The sequence below is a fragment of the Oncorhynchus clarkii genome, chromosome 18 (genome assembly GCF_045791955.1).
Source record: "Oncorhynchus clarkii lewisi isolate Uvic-CL-2024 chromosome 18, UVic_Ocla_1.0, whole genome shotgun sequence".
Lineage (NCBI taxonomy): Eukaryota > Metazoa > Chordata > Actinopteri > Salmoniformes > Salmonidae > Oncorhynchus > Oncorhynchus clarkii.
In genome coordinates, this window is record NC_092164.1 from 5,651,838 (window position 1) to 5,667,764 (window position 15,927).

Here is a 15,927-nt window from a genome sequence, read left to right on the forward strand (position 1 = left end):
GTCCTAGGAGAGTAGCCAACACGCATGCGCGTTTTGTTTCCTACGCTCCCTACCCCCTCGAGCCACCAGGGGCTAGTCGTTGGAGCGCAATGGCGGTGCACCGGGGACCTTCTTCGAAATGGCTCTTTTCCCGGGAGCAACTAGAAACAACGCCGTCCCGCCGCAGTGGAGTCGAATCTGATAGGGAACTTTCTTACCGACAGCAAGCCGCCAACCTAATTCAGGATATGGGCCAGAGACTCAACGTGTATCCTTTCTGAAAATGAGTCTTTCAGCCCGCTATGTGGCAGCTAGGCTAACTAGCTACCAAAATGGTTGTGCCGTTTGTTAGCTTGGAACCTAGTAGCTAGCTAGCTTCCTTTGCAAGTAACTGAAACACAGCTAAATGTGTCCATTTAAAATACAAGTTGAATGTTATACTTCGACTAACGTTATGTCTTGGTCGGATTACAAAATAGGATACTTAACGCAGTAACCGTAACCTTTGAGGTTGTTACGCTAGCTAGTTCTTCAGCTAACTTGATCGCTACCATGCTAACCTCGTTCTGTTATGTGATCAGCTAACGGTAGCTATTATTTTGGCCTGCTAGACGTTCGCCTTAGCAGCTCTTATCGTCTACTGGATGTACGAGTAACTATTAGTTAATCATTTTTATGAACATATATAATGTGGTTTGTTATCTCACGAGGTAGTTAGTTGTGACATCTTGGTCAGCTGTGTCTCATTATTGGAGTAACGTTAGTGAACTTGAGCTAACTAGCTGAGATGGGAACAAAGCTAGGTGGATTGTCACCCAACTACCGGTAAATGACATCAGCCAGCTATGATGTTAGAATAGCTTATGCATTGATTGCAGTATTACTGTTGTTTCCGCATATCACTTGGAATACCTTAACCCATGTATTCAGCTCTCAACTCATCATCAACACTGCAATCGTTTACATGCATAGATTTTATATGATTCACTCTTTCACTAAGTTTCATAGGAATGTAAGTAATCACCATCTCAATTGTAACATTCATTTTTTCATTTTCTGACTCGCAATCTAGCCTCTTCCTATATCTCTTTGTGCTGTCCTGCCAACTCTTATAGTCATTGTGCTTGGTGTGACAATGACTTGCAGCACAAACAGATCTGGGACAAGGCTATCTTCTATCTACAAGGGAGATCTGATGGATTTTCTTGTCGTCTTGGGCAGTATACCGGGTTATTTGGAAATAGCCAGTTAAGTCCTCTAACGTTTAAACTATTTAATAAGCTTTTCTATACATTTTAATATTTGTAGCTACTTTTTAAGTAAAATACCTTGTACGTTTGAGTCATTTAGCAGATGCTCTTATCCAGAGCGACTTACAGTAAGTAGTAAGCGCACACATTTTCATACTGGTCCCCTGTGAGAATCGAACCCACAACCCTGGCGTTGTAAGCTCCATGTTCTACCAGCTGAGCCACATTGTACTACCTACACTAGTTCCCTACCATAGTTCCCCCAGAACAGTTGAGCTAGTCACATGTTTTGTAAATGGCAAAACTGGGGAAAGTGGGAGCAGGTGAATCCAACTGTGTATTGACAGAGGTCGTGTTTTATATTGAAAGTCAAGTGTGTTTTGCCTCAATAGAGTGATCGGGGATGTGCAACTATAGTTTTTCTTCACAGAAAATACAACACATTAGGCAGAAAATAAGCATAATTTTCATCTGATGACGACAGAATTGCAATGCTATTTGGCTGGCAGCCACACAAGTAGGCTAAATGAGCTTACAATTTTAAAAAGCAATGTATTTTTTTTGCGATGCATGGCCATCATATTTCTGTTTTATCATAGAAAGAATGTAGCCAGTTAATCTGGCGTTTTACCAGAGAGAAGTAAGCTGGCTACATAGAGAATAGTGTCGTAGAAAAGTAACTACACATCAGTCAGAGAGCTGTCTGCTGATAATGTGTGAATTCTCATCAATCAAATCACATTTTATTGGTCACATATTTAGCAGATGTTATTGCGGGTGTAGTGAAATGCTTGTGTTCCTAGCTCCAACACTGCAGTAGTATCTTAACAATTCACAACAATACACACGTGTAAAACTATGGAATTAAGAAATATATAAAAATTAGGACGAGCAATGTCGTAGTGGTATTTGAGGTGTCAAAGCCTTTGGATGAGTTATCTGTACAGCTGCCACTGCAGCTTGATCGGAGGGCCTGTTGCCCGGACCTCTGGCAGTCTCTATGGGGTACCACAGGGTTAAATTCTCGGGCCGACTCTTCTCTGTATACGTCAATGATGTCGCTCTTGCTGCTGGTGATTTTCTGATCCACCTCTAAGCAGATGACACCATTCTGTATACTTTTGGCCCTTGTTTGGACACTTTGTTAACTAACCTCCAGATGAGCTTCATTGCCATACAACTCTCCTTCCGTGGCTTCCAACTGCTCTTAAATGCAAGTAAAACTAAATGCATGCTCTTCAACCGATCACTGCCTGCACCTGCCCGCCCGTCCAGCATCACTACTCTGGACAGTTCTGACTTAGAATATGTGGACAACTACAAATATTTAGGTGTCTGGTTAGACTGTAAACTCTCCTTCCAGACTCACATTAAGCATCTCCAATCCAAAATTAAATCTAGAATCGGCTTCCTATTTCGCAACGAAGCATCCTTCACTCATGCTGCCAAACATACCCTCGTAAAACTGACTATCCTACCGATCCTCGACTTCGGCGATGTCATTTATAAAATAGCCTGTATTTTAGCATGCTCTCACCCCCAAAGCCAATTCCTCCTTTGGCCGCCTTTCCTTCCTGTTCTCTGCTGCCAATGACTGGAACGAACTGCAAAATCACTGAAGCTGGAGACTCATATCTCCCTCACTAGCTTTAAGCACCAGCTGTCAGAGCAGCTCACAGATCACTGCACCTGTACATAGCCCATCTGTAAATAGCTCATCCAACTACCTCATCCCCATACTGTATTTATTTATTTATCTTGCTCCTTTGCACCCCAGTATCTCTACTTGCACATTCATCTTCTGCACATCTACCATTCCAGTGCTTAATTGCTATATTGTAATTACTTCACCACCATGACCTATTCTTTGCCTTACCTCCCTTATCTTACCTCATTTGCACATTATTTATTTTGTTCTACTGTATTATTGACTATGTTTAGTTTATTCCAGGTTTAACTTTGTTATATGTGTCGAACTGCTGTGCTTTATCTTGGCCAGGTTGCAGTTGTAAATGAGAACTTGTTCTCAACTAGCCTACCTGGTGAAATAAAAAAACAAATCCTTGTGTTTTCCTCTCCGTTCTGGGCCCGTCTGCTTCTCCCCTCCGTTCTGGGCCCGTCTGCTTCTCCCCTCCGTTCTGGGCCCGTCTGCTTCTCCCCTCCGTTCTGGGCCCGTCTGCTTCTCCCCTCCGTTCTGGGCCCGTCTGCTTCTCCCCTCCGTTCTGGGCCCGTCTGCTTCTCCCCTCCGTTCTGGGCCCGTCTGCTTCTCCCCTATCTTCTCAGAGCAGGCAGGCCCGTTGGCCTAGCGACTCCAGACTCCACACATGCATAGCGTGTACTCATGCTGCTCCACAACCAGTATTGTTCAGTTGCACAATGTCTAACATTCCCCTGTAAATGTACAAACTCACCAAAAAATTACTTTACATAAAAATTTTACATTTTTTTTATTTAACTAGGCAAGTCAGTTAAGAACAAACTCTTATTTACAATGACAGCCTAGGAACAGTGGGTTAACTGCCTTGTTCAAGGGCAGAACGACAGATTTTTACCTTCGATCTTGCAACCTTTCGGTTACTAGTCCAACGCTCTAACCACAACCTTTCGGTTACTAGTCCACTTCTCTAACCACAACCTTTCGGTTAAAGTCCACCTCTAACCACAACCTTTCGGTTACTAGTCCACCTCTCTAACCACAACCTTTTGGTTACTAGTCCACCTCTCTAACCACAACCTTTCGGTTACTAGTCCACCTCTCTAACCACAACCTTTCGGTTACTAGTCCACCTCTCTAACCACCAGTCCACCTGCCGCTGCCGCTCAGTAGCCCCTTCCTGTATATGTATAACTTTGAGCTGGACTGCCTGTTTTTGAAGAAAACAACATGTTTTCGGCTCGATAGCATATTTAGCTAGCAGCCTCTCTATTATTTGTGCTCATTATGTTAGCATTCTGGTAATAGACTTCCAATAGGCTTTCCACACAGTTTTATGGCGCACCCTTGTGCATTAAGCCTGTAATACCGTAAATCCTGGGATGAGTGAAGGACGGTAGGACGATATGAAAATCTGGATACCGCCCAACCTTAATGTCTTTATTTCTACAGATCATCTCCCAAACAACCTTGTTCTTGGCTGCGAAGGTGGAGGAACAACCTAGGAAGCTTGAACATGTCATCAAAGTGGCCCATGCCTGCGTCAACCCCCAGGATGCACCACTAGACACCAAGAGTAATGTAAGTGAGGCCTCTGTACCTGGGTGTTGTGATGTGGATCTCTTGTCATGGTGATACTGAGAGAGAGACACATTACAAATATGAAATCTGTTGAACTTTAGGCATACCATCAGCAAGCTCAGGAGCTGGTGATACTAGAAACGATAGTACTGCAGACGCTAGGTAAGGATCTGTCTATAGGTGGATGATACATGGAAACTTCATGGGCTGCATCCCAAAGGGCACCCTATGCTTTACACACAGTAAAATGCTTTTATTGTACAAGGGCACTACCCCAGTGGGCTCTGGTCTAAAGTAGTGCACTATCCCAGTGGGCCCTGGTCTAAAGTAGTGCACTATCCCAGTGGGCCCTGGTCTAAAGTAGTGCACTACCCCAGTGGGCCCTGGTCTAAAGTAGTGCGCTACCCCAGTGGGCTCTGGTCTAAAGTAGTGCGCTACCCTAGTGGGCTCTGGTCTAAAGTAGTGCGCTACCCTAGTGGGCCCTGGTCTAAAGTAGTGCGCTACTACCCTGGTCTAGTGGGCTACTGGTCTAAAGTAGTGCGCTACCCTAGTGGGCCCTGGTCTAAAGTAGTGCACTACCCCAGTGGGCCCTGGTCTAAAGTAGTGCACTACCCCAGTGGGCTCTGGTCTAAAGTAGTGCACTACCCCAGCGGGCCCTGGTCTAAAGTAGTGCACTATAAAGGGAATGGGGTGCCATTTGGGACGTAGTCGTGGTACTTTTTGGTTCATTTGCATCTGGATGGCCAGTGGGCTTTGGAATGTCTAATCATGTTCCATTCCATTGTTTTCAGGTTTTGAAATAACAATTGAACATCCTCACACTGATGTTGTGAGATGTTCCCAGCTAGTGCGAGGTACAGCCTTCTTCCTGTGTCTTTCCATCTTATCACCTTCTCTCATCTTTGACACACACACCCCGACACAGACACGTATACTTTTATTAAACCTCTCCTGTATGTAGTAACCAGTTCTAATAATGTTTTCATTTGATTTCATTCCAGTGCTTGTCTGAGATTCCGAGCTAACCTTTGACCCCTCTCTTCCTTCTATTACAGCAAGCAAGGATTTGGCACAGACTTCCTATTTCATGGCTACCAACAGGTTGTTATCCTGACCCCGCCCCCCCACTATGTTGCACTGTGATGGCACACTATAGCTTCCTGTACTGGCAGGTCCCCCTTCCTGTGTCCAACGCCCTCTTTGCGCCAGGCAGGTTTCTGGTAAACCCCTAGGGGCGGTACCGGACAGCCAGCCAGGCTGCAGCAGTGCGGTGTATTGTACAAGGGCTCAGTGTTGGCACATAGGGGTTGAATGCACAATGTGAACGTGTTGGTGGTGCTGTAGACTGTCCTCACTGACCGTTTGGTTGCTACAGAGTGCATATGTCTCCTCCTTCCTAAAACACAATTGGTAGCCTGAATATAGCTTGCCACTAAAGATCAGTGAAAAGATGTAAACTATAGCATCTGTCCCGGTAAGTATTAATAATGTTTTGTTTTTTCTTGATTTATGTTTGACAAATAGAAGCTAATATATATACAAGGGTAACAAGCAAATTCTTAGTGATAATTGACACACCTAATACTCCAGTAGTAAAATGATCATCCATAATTCTCTCTAATATATGAATGACTTGTATGCTATAGGTATCCTCTTCTTTACCTTAGTAGAATATAAACATTACAGTTCATTATTTTCCTAAATTTAATTTTAGTAACTGTACTTGCCCTGACTTAGATGAATAATTTTGCTATCCTATCAACAGCAGTATACAATGTCTGGACAGAGGGCAAAAAATGTTAGTTTTTTTACACAGTCAAAAGGATACTTCCATAATGAATGTATTGCCCAGATTTTAAAAGAGAAAGTTGGCAAAGGTATGAGTGAGATGGCATAACTTGACAGGCTGGACTGGAACACAGCAGGTGGATGGTGGACATCAATTATCTCTAGGAAACGAGCTTGATCCCAATAAAATGCTCAGTACTCTCAAAGAACAAGTTTACCGTCTAGGTTGTCCTCAATGTATCAGTTTTCTAAGGTAAGATTCTGTCTGAAATGGTAAGAGAAACAGCCACGATCATCCATCATAGAAAACCACCGGGGTACGTGCCTCTGCCACTCACTCTCAACAGTCTGGAATATGAAGGCAGTATTATAATATGGACTGTATGCATGCAGATCAGCTGTACTCTGAGCTTTATTAGACCAGAGACATGACACCATAGAGATGTTCAAATCTCTCCTCTGGGACCCCCAGCTCTCCCACAACTAGCACAATCGTCAAGTCCTTGATTAGGTGATTCAACTTGTTAACTAATCGTCAAGTCCTTGATTAGGTGATTCAACTTGTTAACTAATCGTCAAGTCCTTGATTAGGTGATTCAACTTGTCAACTAATCGTCAAGACCTTGATTAGGTGAATCCGTGCTCTAGTTCAGGGCTGTAACAACATTAAAATGTCTGGGATTTCCCGGGGAAAGGTTTGAAAACCAGTTCCATAGGGTCTTCAGCCATGTCCCAGGGCTAGTGCTAATGTCCTGTATTCCAACCCTAGAACTGTAGCTAACGGGTGTCTCCTCTGTGGTCTTCCCTCCGACAGCCTCCACCTCACCACGTTCTGCCTGCAGCACAAGCCCACAGTCATCGCCTGCGTCTGCATCCACCTGGCCTGTAAATGGTCCAACTGGGAGATCCCGGTCTCCACTGATGGGAAACACTGGTGGGAGTATCTGGACCGCACCGTCACGCTCACACTGCTGGACGGTCAGAAACATTTGTGTTCTTATTTTAATTTTAAGGACAGTGGAATTCCACCCTCGTAGGGGGAAATTGGGAACACTTGATTGAAGGTGTTGAACCCAAGACCTTCGGGATTCTATAGTGGAATTCCACCCTCTGTTTATTATTTCTTGTTTATTCCGACTGAGAGTTGTCTTTGTCTGATGTAGAGCTGACCCATCACTTCCTTCAGGGTTCTAATAGTTGTCTTTGTCTGACGTAGAGCTGACCCATCACTTCCTTCAGGGTTCTAATAGTTGTCTTTGTGTCCGATGTAGAGCTGACCCATCACTTCCTTCAGGGTTCTAATAGTTGTCTTTGTGTCCTATGTAGAGCTGAACCATCACTTCCTTCAGGGTTCTAATAGTTGTCTTTGTCTGACGTAGAGCTGAACCATCACTTCCTTCAGGGTTCTAATAGTTGTCTTTGTGTCTGATGTAGAGCTGAACCATCACTTCCTTCAGGGTTCTAATAGTTGTCTTTGTGTCTGACGTAGAGCTGAACCATCACTTCCTTCAGGGTTCTAATAGTTGTCTTTGTGTCTGATGTAGAGCTGAACCATCACTTCCTTCAGGGTTCTAATAGTTGTCTTTGTGTCTGATGTAGAGCTGAACCATCACTTCCTTCAGGGTTCTAATAGTTGTCTTTGTGTCTGACGTAGAGCTGAACCATCACTTCCTTCAGGGTTCTAATAGTTGTCTTTGTGTCCTATGTAGAGCTGAACCATCACTTCCTTCAGGGTTCTAATAGTTGTCTTTGTCTGACGTAGAGCTGAACCATCACTTCCTTCAGGGTTCTAATAGTTGTCTTTGTGTCCTATGTAGAGCTGACCCATCACTTCCTTCAGGGTTGTAATAGTTGTCTTTGTGTCCGATGTAGAGCTGACCAATGAATTCCTGCAAATTCTGGAGAAGACGCCCAGCAGGCTGAAAAGGATACGTAACTGGAGGGTAGGTTCTGCTCTCACAACTGGTGTAAGTGTTTCAGCATTTAGCCCCCTAGTAGCTACTACTTCACTGTTTCATCAGATTGGTTTTCTGAATGATATTGACTGAGGTTTGGGTGAGGAATGGTTTGGTGTTGTCCTTTTTTAACTGAATTTCACCACATCCCTATTCCAGGCCACACAAGCTGCCAAGAAGCCCAAGATGGACAGTCAAACGGGCGACACCTCCTTCCAAGGGACCTCCTCATTGGACGGCATCACCGGTGTGGCCGGCAGCAACTCATTCTTCTCTTCGTCTCTGTCAGACTCTGGGGAGATGGCTTCACTAGACGACATGTCTATCCCGTTCCCTCCCTACCAGGCCCTGTCTGGGGACCACGCTGAGCTGCTGGGGCTGGACCAGGGCCTTGCCTTTCTTCCTCAAGCCATCCCTTCAAAGTACCCATCAGGCAAACACGAACACAAAACGGCCAGTGCAGGCAAGCACCCACAGGCCCTACCCAATAACCCCTCGCCCTTCACGCGCCCCCCACAGAAACTCTCCCTGGATAAGTACAGAGAGAAACAGGCAGCAGACCTGCAGACCATGCAGAACGGTGTCCGAGAGGAGCAGAGCGGTGTGGACATGTACCAGTCCCCCGCCCTCCCTCACCACCAGTCCCATAAAAGACGCTCCCAGCCTGGGCAGGGTGTCCCCCAGCACGGGGACAGCAGGAGGGACAAGGCCAGCTCTAAAAAGACACGAGGTCTCCCACCACAGGCCTCGGCGGTTGAGAACGGCGTTGCGGCCAGCAACGAGGAGCTAAAGATGAGAATCAAAGTATCAGCTGAGAGGGACCAGGGCGGCCATGTTGGTGTCCCACAGGGCAAAGAGAAGTACAAAGACCACTCTGGCTCCAGCAGACACCCCAAGCACGGCCACTCGCACCCCTATTCCCTCAGCGGGAACAGCCGAGGGGCCATCGACCCCGCCCTGGCACTCAGAGTCCTCGGGGGCCATGGTAGCGACCTAGGGGGCTCCAGTTCCTCCTCCAGGAAACGGGCCAACCCTGACGTCAGTAGTCATAACAACCACCACCACTCTGCTAAGAGCAGCAGGAGTTCCAAAGGGGCCGGAGGCTCCTCCCACTACTCTTCAGACGGTGGTGGTGGCCCGAGGACTGTGGAGAGACACCACGGTGGCCCGGAGGGGTCAAATGGAGTGCTGGGGTCTAACGGCCAACACACCGACTACAAAGACACTTTTGACATGCTGGACTCTCTGCTAAGTGCCCAGGGAATGAACCTGTAACTTCAGACAGAGTTAGTCGTTTAGCCTGGGTGCAGGCTGTTTGGCTCTCTTGCCAACTCCGTCCAAATATGTTTGGCTTGACATTTGAGTTGGCAAGACTGGACAAACAAATCTGGATAGTAGGCTTGGCAGGAGTTGTTGGAAAGAGATAAAATAATTCTGGAAAAAAAAAGTTTTTTATGATTTAAAAACAAGTAAAAAATGATTTTATAACTTTGAAGTTATGTGAAAGTAACTTCGTCACCCACCCAGTCAGTCCTGTCCACACACGGTAATAATTACTGATGCTTTAAGGATCTTCAGAAATGTCCACAACATGATATATACACAGTGCTGTAATGCTACTTGTCTGCTTTCTAAAAACCCCCGGGAGCCACGTTCACTGGTTCTGTGATTGACAAAATTCCAGATTTTAATTCTGTTCTTTTAAGGAGAGATAAAGAGAAGTCTGCGTTTTTATTAGTTATTAGTTATTAATGATGTGCATGTTTCAATCACATAAGGGAAGATAGCAGCCTGGTGACGGTTCAGTGTCCACGTAAATGCGTGTACGTTTTCGTATGTTAAGAAACAACCTTATTCCTTGAAATACTCAGGTCTTGAAACTTTTGATATAAAGAACGAAATAAATCTTCCTCTCTTGGCGTAATACCTGTATCTGTAGAGATGTATAACTTCTGTCATTTTGTTGATTGAAGGCTGCAGAAGTACAGCATCTATCTTACCGTAGAGGCTGTTTCAGTGTGCTTGTCTTCTAATGGGAGGACACGCAATCCAACTCATCACACATGGCTAGTCAGAGGACATACAAAGGCCCTTTCCCAGATCAACACCTCATAGACCCTATGTGTGTATCCAAAATGGCACCCTATTCCTTATGTAGGGCACTACTTTTTGACCAGGGCCCGCAAAGTTCCCAGCTGGGAAAAACACTGGGTCCTGATCGAAAGTAGTGTACTACATAGGGAATAGTGTGCCGTTTTGAGAGAGACACCCTTTATGCGCTTGTGGGATCTCAAGTGCTTAGGGTCTAGGGGTCGATTGGGGACTGGACCATATGCTGTCTACTGTCCAACTAAGTGGATGCCAAAGGCTGTGCCTCTAAAACGTACGGCAGATTATTCTAGAGCTATGAAAGAAGTTTACGTTATATCTGCTGTGAAGTGCATTTAAAAAGATATCTCGGCATATTTACAAAAAGCCTTGTGATTGTAACAAGTCGTCAACAAGTTGCTATTCTTCAATATTGATAAATGTCTAATTAACCAACCGCCATCCTATGAAAAGATCTCTAGAGGTGATTGTATATAGGACTGCAGTTCTGAGTTATAACTAGCTAGTCGGTTGACTTGTTACACCCTCAGACCACACATTCTATTCTGCCATAACAGTGTATTAGGAGGTCCTAAAGCGGACACTATTGAACAAATCCTTAATATGTGTACTGGGAACCCAAATAAACGTGTAAAACTGTCGTTTTTACACACAAACACATCATGGTCTTGTGTATTTTATAATGGTTATTTGTGCTACCACATACATCCACTGGGTGGTGCTGTTCAATCATTGATTAGTTATCATCACTTGGTCTGGCAAAAAGACCATGGAGCAGTTATGCTTGCGTTTGCAGCCCAATTCTAATATTTTGGTGCTAATTTGATCTTTTGAAAGATTCAAATATATCGGGGCTCCCGAGTGGCGCAGCGGTATAAGGCACTGCATCTCACTACAGTCCCTGTTTCACATCCGGCCGTGATTGGGAAGCCCATTGGGTGGTGCACAATTGGCCCAGCATTGTCCGATGCCTTCATTGTAGATAAGAATTTGTTCTTAACTGACTTGCCTAATTAAATACAAAATACAATAATAATATTGACCAGAACAAATCAGTCGAATTTTGCCTATTCCTCTCCGACCGCAAATATCAGGAAGTCTCTTTCGTCTGAAAACTAAGTGACTTCCCAATATGGATTCCATAGTTGCAATGTATTATTGTAGAGTTATGTCAAGAGAGAGAAGGGTCTTGGCGTGCCGCTACCAACACTTAACGGAACTAGCGAGCCTATTATTAGCTGTAGCTACGTGCAAAAGTGAACAATCTCTAACCAGGTTTCCATGATCCAATATTTTATTATGTGACTAATGTGTCTGATCAAACATGTAATGACAGATCTAATGCAAACGGAACATTTAGCCCCTAAACAAAATACCCTAGACAAGGTGAGATCTATTTGTGTCGGTTTATGCGAGAAATGTCGGTGGAAACGATTTTATGCGCAAATATTGGTATAGTAACTATCATATCGAAGTATGAAGTACTTCTCGTCGGAAAGCATGCAGTTATGCTACAGATGAAATACATGATGAAATTCACCGAGATGGTGAAAGAGCAAGGAGCTTGATGCTCCTTTCCAATAAATATCGAGGTTCTTTATTCTGGAGACATGATAGAATAATCTCTCTCTGTTGTCCACAATAATCTGACCATGTAGGTAGTGTATCTGTGAGCTGTTGACTGCCAGTACCAGAGTGGGTACACTCGCTATATAACGCACTTTTTTTGTGTGAGAAATCATCAGTATTGTTGAAAATAATGGACATCCATTTAACTTGTATTATTTTTATTCGGTACATGCGAATGTAACAGCAAAACGTAATTTTATGTGCACTTCGTCATCACGCACAGACTTTTATAGGCGACAAGTCAATTTGACGGAAACATCACTGGTTAGGAAATGCGCATAATGTTTTAATGCCGTTTTTTTTTAAACATTCGCATGAAGATTTCTCGCCAATCGAAAGAAAAGTGTCAATTTGGGACAAAATCTATCTGGGGGTCCAAGCCCGGTTTTGCCACCCGGTAGCGCCGGCACTGACCGTCTGATTAATGGCTGTTGTCACTGTATTGTGCTCCTGGATGTATTACGGAAGTAACATCCTGGTCTTATTTGGATCATCCAGGTGCTTCATTCTGCCAGCTCAGTACAGACTCAGCAGAACTAGCAGGTGTAGGTCGTTACATAGGGGATTCATATCATCATACAATATGTCCCTCAGTCAGAAATAAATTCATGGTTCATTTCTCCACAAAGTCCCCAGCTGGCAAAAACAATCATATGTTCTGGTGACAATGCAGTCTTGCCTTGCTCACAGAGTGCAAAACTCAGGCAAATATTTATTTGGTGAAACTTTGCAAAAGTGTCCCCAAATATAACTGCCCCCAAAGCTCCAGCTGTCCCTTTAAAAACCGGTTGAAACCAGCCAATTTTAGGTTTCCTCCCTTGTCATCAATAATTCACCATCTTTGACATTTCAACTAATGATGGCCCATAGTGTGACCTATTTGAGCTGGGCTGTGTCTAGGCCAGGGCAGAGTTGGAGAGAGGACAGAGAGCAAAGTACACTAATTTTAGTGTTGATATCTAGGTTAACAAATACTATGGCAGCGAATGTAGAGAATATTCAATCAACAGTTGTACATGTGTTCAATAATGCCTCTATGACTGCATCCAGTGTCTTCAACAGTGCAAACAAACAGTGTCTTGTCTTGTGTGTGAGCAGATAAACAGGAACCACTCAGGCTCACAATCACAGCCCTCCGAGGACACGGGTGGCTGACCACTGGGTGAGTTGCGTGCTGTTCACAGCCTGGCATGGTGAGTGTCTTGTTTGAAATTCCAGTCATCACCTCATCTCGTCATTTCTAATGAAGCAGAAGTCTCCTACCCCCCCCCCCCCCCCCCCTCCACCAGAAGTCTCCTCACCTCCTCCCTCCACCAGAAGTCTCCTCACCTCCCCCCTCCACCCCAGAAGTCTCCTCACCTCCCCCCTCCACCCCAGAAGTCTCCTACCCCCCCCCCTCCACTAGAAGTCTCCTCACCTCCTCCCTCCACCCCAGAAGTCTCCTCACCTCCTCCCTCCACCAGAAGTCTCCTCACCTCCCCCCTCCACCCCAGAAGTCCCCTCCACCAGAAGTCTCCTCACCTCCCCCCTCCACCCCAGAAGTCTCCTACCCCCCCCCCCCTCCACTAGAAGTCTCCTCACCTCCTCGCTCCAACCGGAAGTCTCCTCACCTCCCCCCTCCACCTCAGAAGTCTCCTCACCTCCTCCCTACACCGGAAGTCTCCTCACCTCCCCCCTCCACCTCAGAAGTCTCTTCACCTCCTCCCTCCACCAGAAGTCTCCTCACCTCCCCCCTCCACCCCAGAAGTCTCCTCACCTCCCCCCTCCACCCCAGAAGTCTCCTCACCTCCCCCCTCCACCCCAGAAGTCTCCTCACCTCCTCCCTCCACCCCAGAAGTCTCCTCACCTCTTCCCTCCACCTCAGAAGTCTCTTCACCTCCTCCCTCCACCAGAAGTCTCCTCACCTCCTCCCTCCACCCCAGAAGTCTCCTCACCTCCTCCCTCCACCCCAGAAGTCTCCTCACCTCTTCCCTCCACCTCAGAAGTCTCTTCACCTCCTCCCTCCACCAGAAGTCTCCTCACCTCCTCCCCCCACCAGAAGTCTCTTCACCTCCTCCCTCCACCAGAAGTCTCCTCACCTCCTCCCTCCACCCCAGAAGTCTCCTCACCTCCCCCTCCACCAGAAGTCTCCTCACCTCCCCCCTCCACCCCAGAAGTCTCCTCACCTCCTCCCTCCACCCCAGAAGTCTCCTCACCTCCTCCCCCCACCAGAAGTATCCTCACCTCCCTCCATCAGAAGTCTTGTCACCTCCTCCCTCCACCAGAAGTCTCCTCACCTCCTCTCTTCACCAGAAGTGTAATTAGTCTGTTGCTGGATTCTCTAAAGAGCTAAACGAATGGTTTCTCTGGCTCAGGAGAGCTTTCATTAGAGACACAGTAATAACCCTTATGTCAGGAACAAAGGGCACTTCAGAGACAGAGAGAATAGTAGGTTTTGATAAAGGTCTTCAAAACTTGAATTTATATTTCTGCCCACGGGATCTTCCTGAATTTCAGTGTAGACTGTAACCACACAAGGGTTTCTACAGTCCATGGAGGTAGTCCTTACCTTGGACCAGGGTTACTATGGAGGTAGTCCTTACCTTGGACCAGGGTTACTATGGAGGTAGTCCTTACCTTGGACCAGGGTTACTATGGAGGTAGTCCTTACCTTGGACCAGGGTTACTATGGAGGTAGTCCTTACCTTGGACCAGGGTTACTATGGAGGTAGTCCTTACCTTGGACCAGGGTTACTATGGAGGTAGTCCTTACCTTGAACCAGGGTTACTATGGAGGTAGTCCTTACCTTGGACCAGGGTTACTATGGAGGTAGTCCTTACCTTGGACCAGGGTTACTATGGAGGTAGTCCTTACCTTGGACCAGGGTTACTATGGAGGTAGTCCTTACCTTGGACCAGGGTTACTATGGAGGTAGTCCTTACCTTGGACCAGGGTTACTATGGAGGTAGTCCTTACCTTGGACCAGGGTTACTATGGAGGCAGTCCTTACCTTGGACCAGGGTTACTATGGAGGTAGTCCTTACCTTGGACCAGGGTTACTATGGAGGTAGTCCTTACCTTGAACCAGGGTTACTATGGAGGTAGTCCTTACCTTGGACCAGGGTTACTATGGAGGTAGTCCTTACCTTGAACCAGGGTTACTATGGAGGTAGTCCTTACCTTGGACCAGGGTTACTATGGAGGTAGTCCTTACCTTGAACCAGGGTTACTATGGAGGTAGTCCTTACCTTGGACCAGGGTTACTATGGAGGTAGTCCTTACCTTGGACCAGGGTTACTATGGAGGTAGTCCTTACCTTGGACCAGGGTTACTATGGAGGTAGTCCTTACCTTGGACCAGGGTTACTATGGAGGTAGTCCTTACCTTGAACCAGGGTTACTATGGAGGTAGTCCTTACCTTGAACCAGAGTTACTATGGAGGTAGTCCTTACTTTGGACCAGGGTTACTATGGAGGTAGTCCTTACCTTGAACCCATTTCAAACTGAATTGATTCAGACTAGTCTGAGATCAGATTAACTTGGGTTATTTCAGTGTACAGTAGTTTGTGTTGTGTAGCTGTAGTGTGAAAAGGACTGTGTTCTGTGTCTAATCTCTTCTCACAGCCACTGTGTGGACGACTGTGGACAGGTCTGGTCCTCATTAAATGCATGTCATTGGCTGTGTGTTCATTAGGCAGGTGACAGGCAGGGTGAAGGGGTGATTGAAGAGGTGCAGAAAGTGGTGATGGGGTGTCTGTATCCAGGGGTGACAGAGGTGTTCAGACTGCTGTCTGTCTGCAGCTCAGTAATGATATTTAGGACCTGTCTGTCTGTCTGTCTGTCTGTCTGTAATGATACTTAGGACCCCCCCTCTCTCCCTCCCCTCTCTCTCTCAATTCAATTCAAGGGCTTTATTGGCATGGGAAACATGTGTACATTGCCAAAACACGTGAAATAGATAAAACAAAAATGAACAGTAAACATTACACTCACAACAGTTCC

General features: G+C 45.9%; 1 protein-coding gene across 2 annotated transcripts; it reads left to right on the top strand.

The window, feature by feature from the left end:
• Positions 1–44: 44 nt before the first annotated feature.
• Positions 45–10,976, top strand: LOC139372920 (cyclin-T2-like). 2 transcript variants are annotated; one of them, XM_071112782.1, is made up of 9 exons: positions 45–247; positions 910–991; positions 4,336–4,464; positions 4,566–4,626; positions 5,256–5,318; positions 5,520–5,565; positions 7,067–7,230; positions 8,125–8,219; positions 8,367–10,976. In XM_071112782.1, exons 1-9 carry the CDS (start codon positions 90–92, stop codon positions 9,480–9,482), a joined length of 1,914 nt encoding a protein of 637 aa, XP_070968883.1. In that variant the 5' UTR covers positions 45–89; the 3' UTR covers positions 9,483–10,976. The 2 variants fall into 2 exon arrangements, with proteins under 2 accessions (XP_070968883.1, XP_070968885.1); XM_071112784.1 differs by having other exon boundaries at positions 8,125–8,195.
• Positions 10,977–15,927: the final 4,951 nt, after the last annotated feature.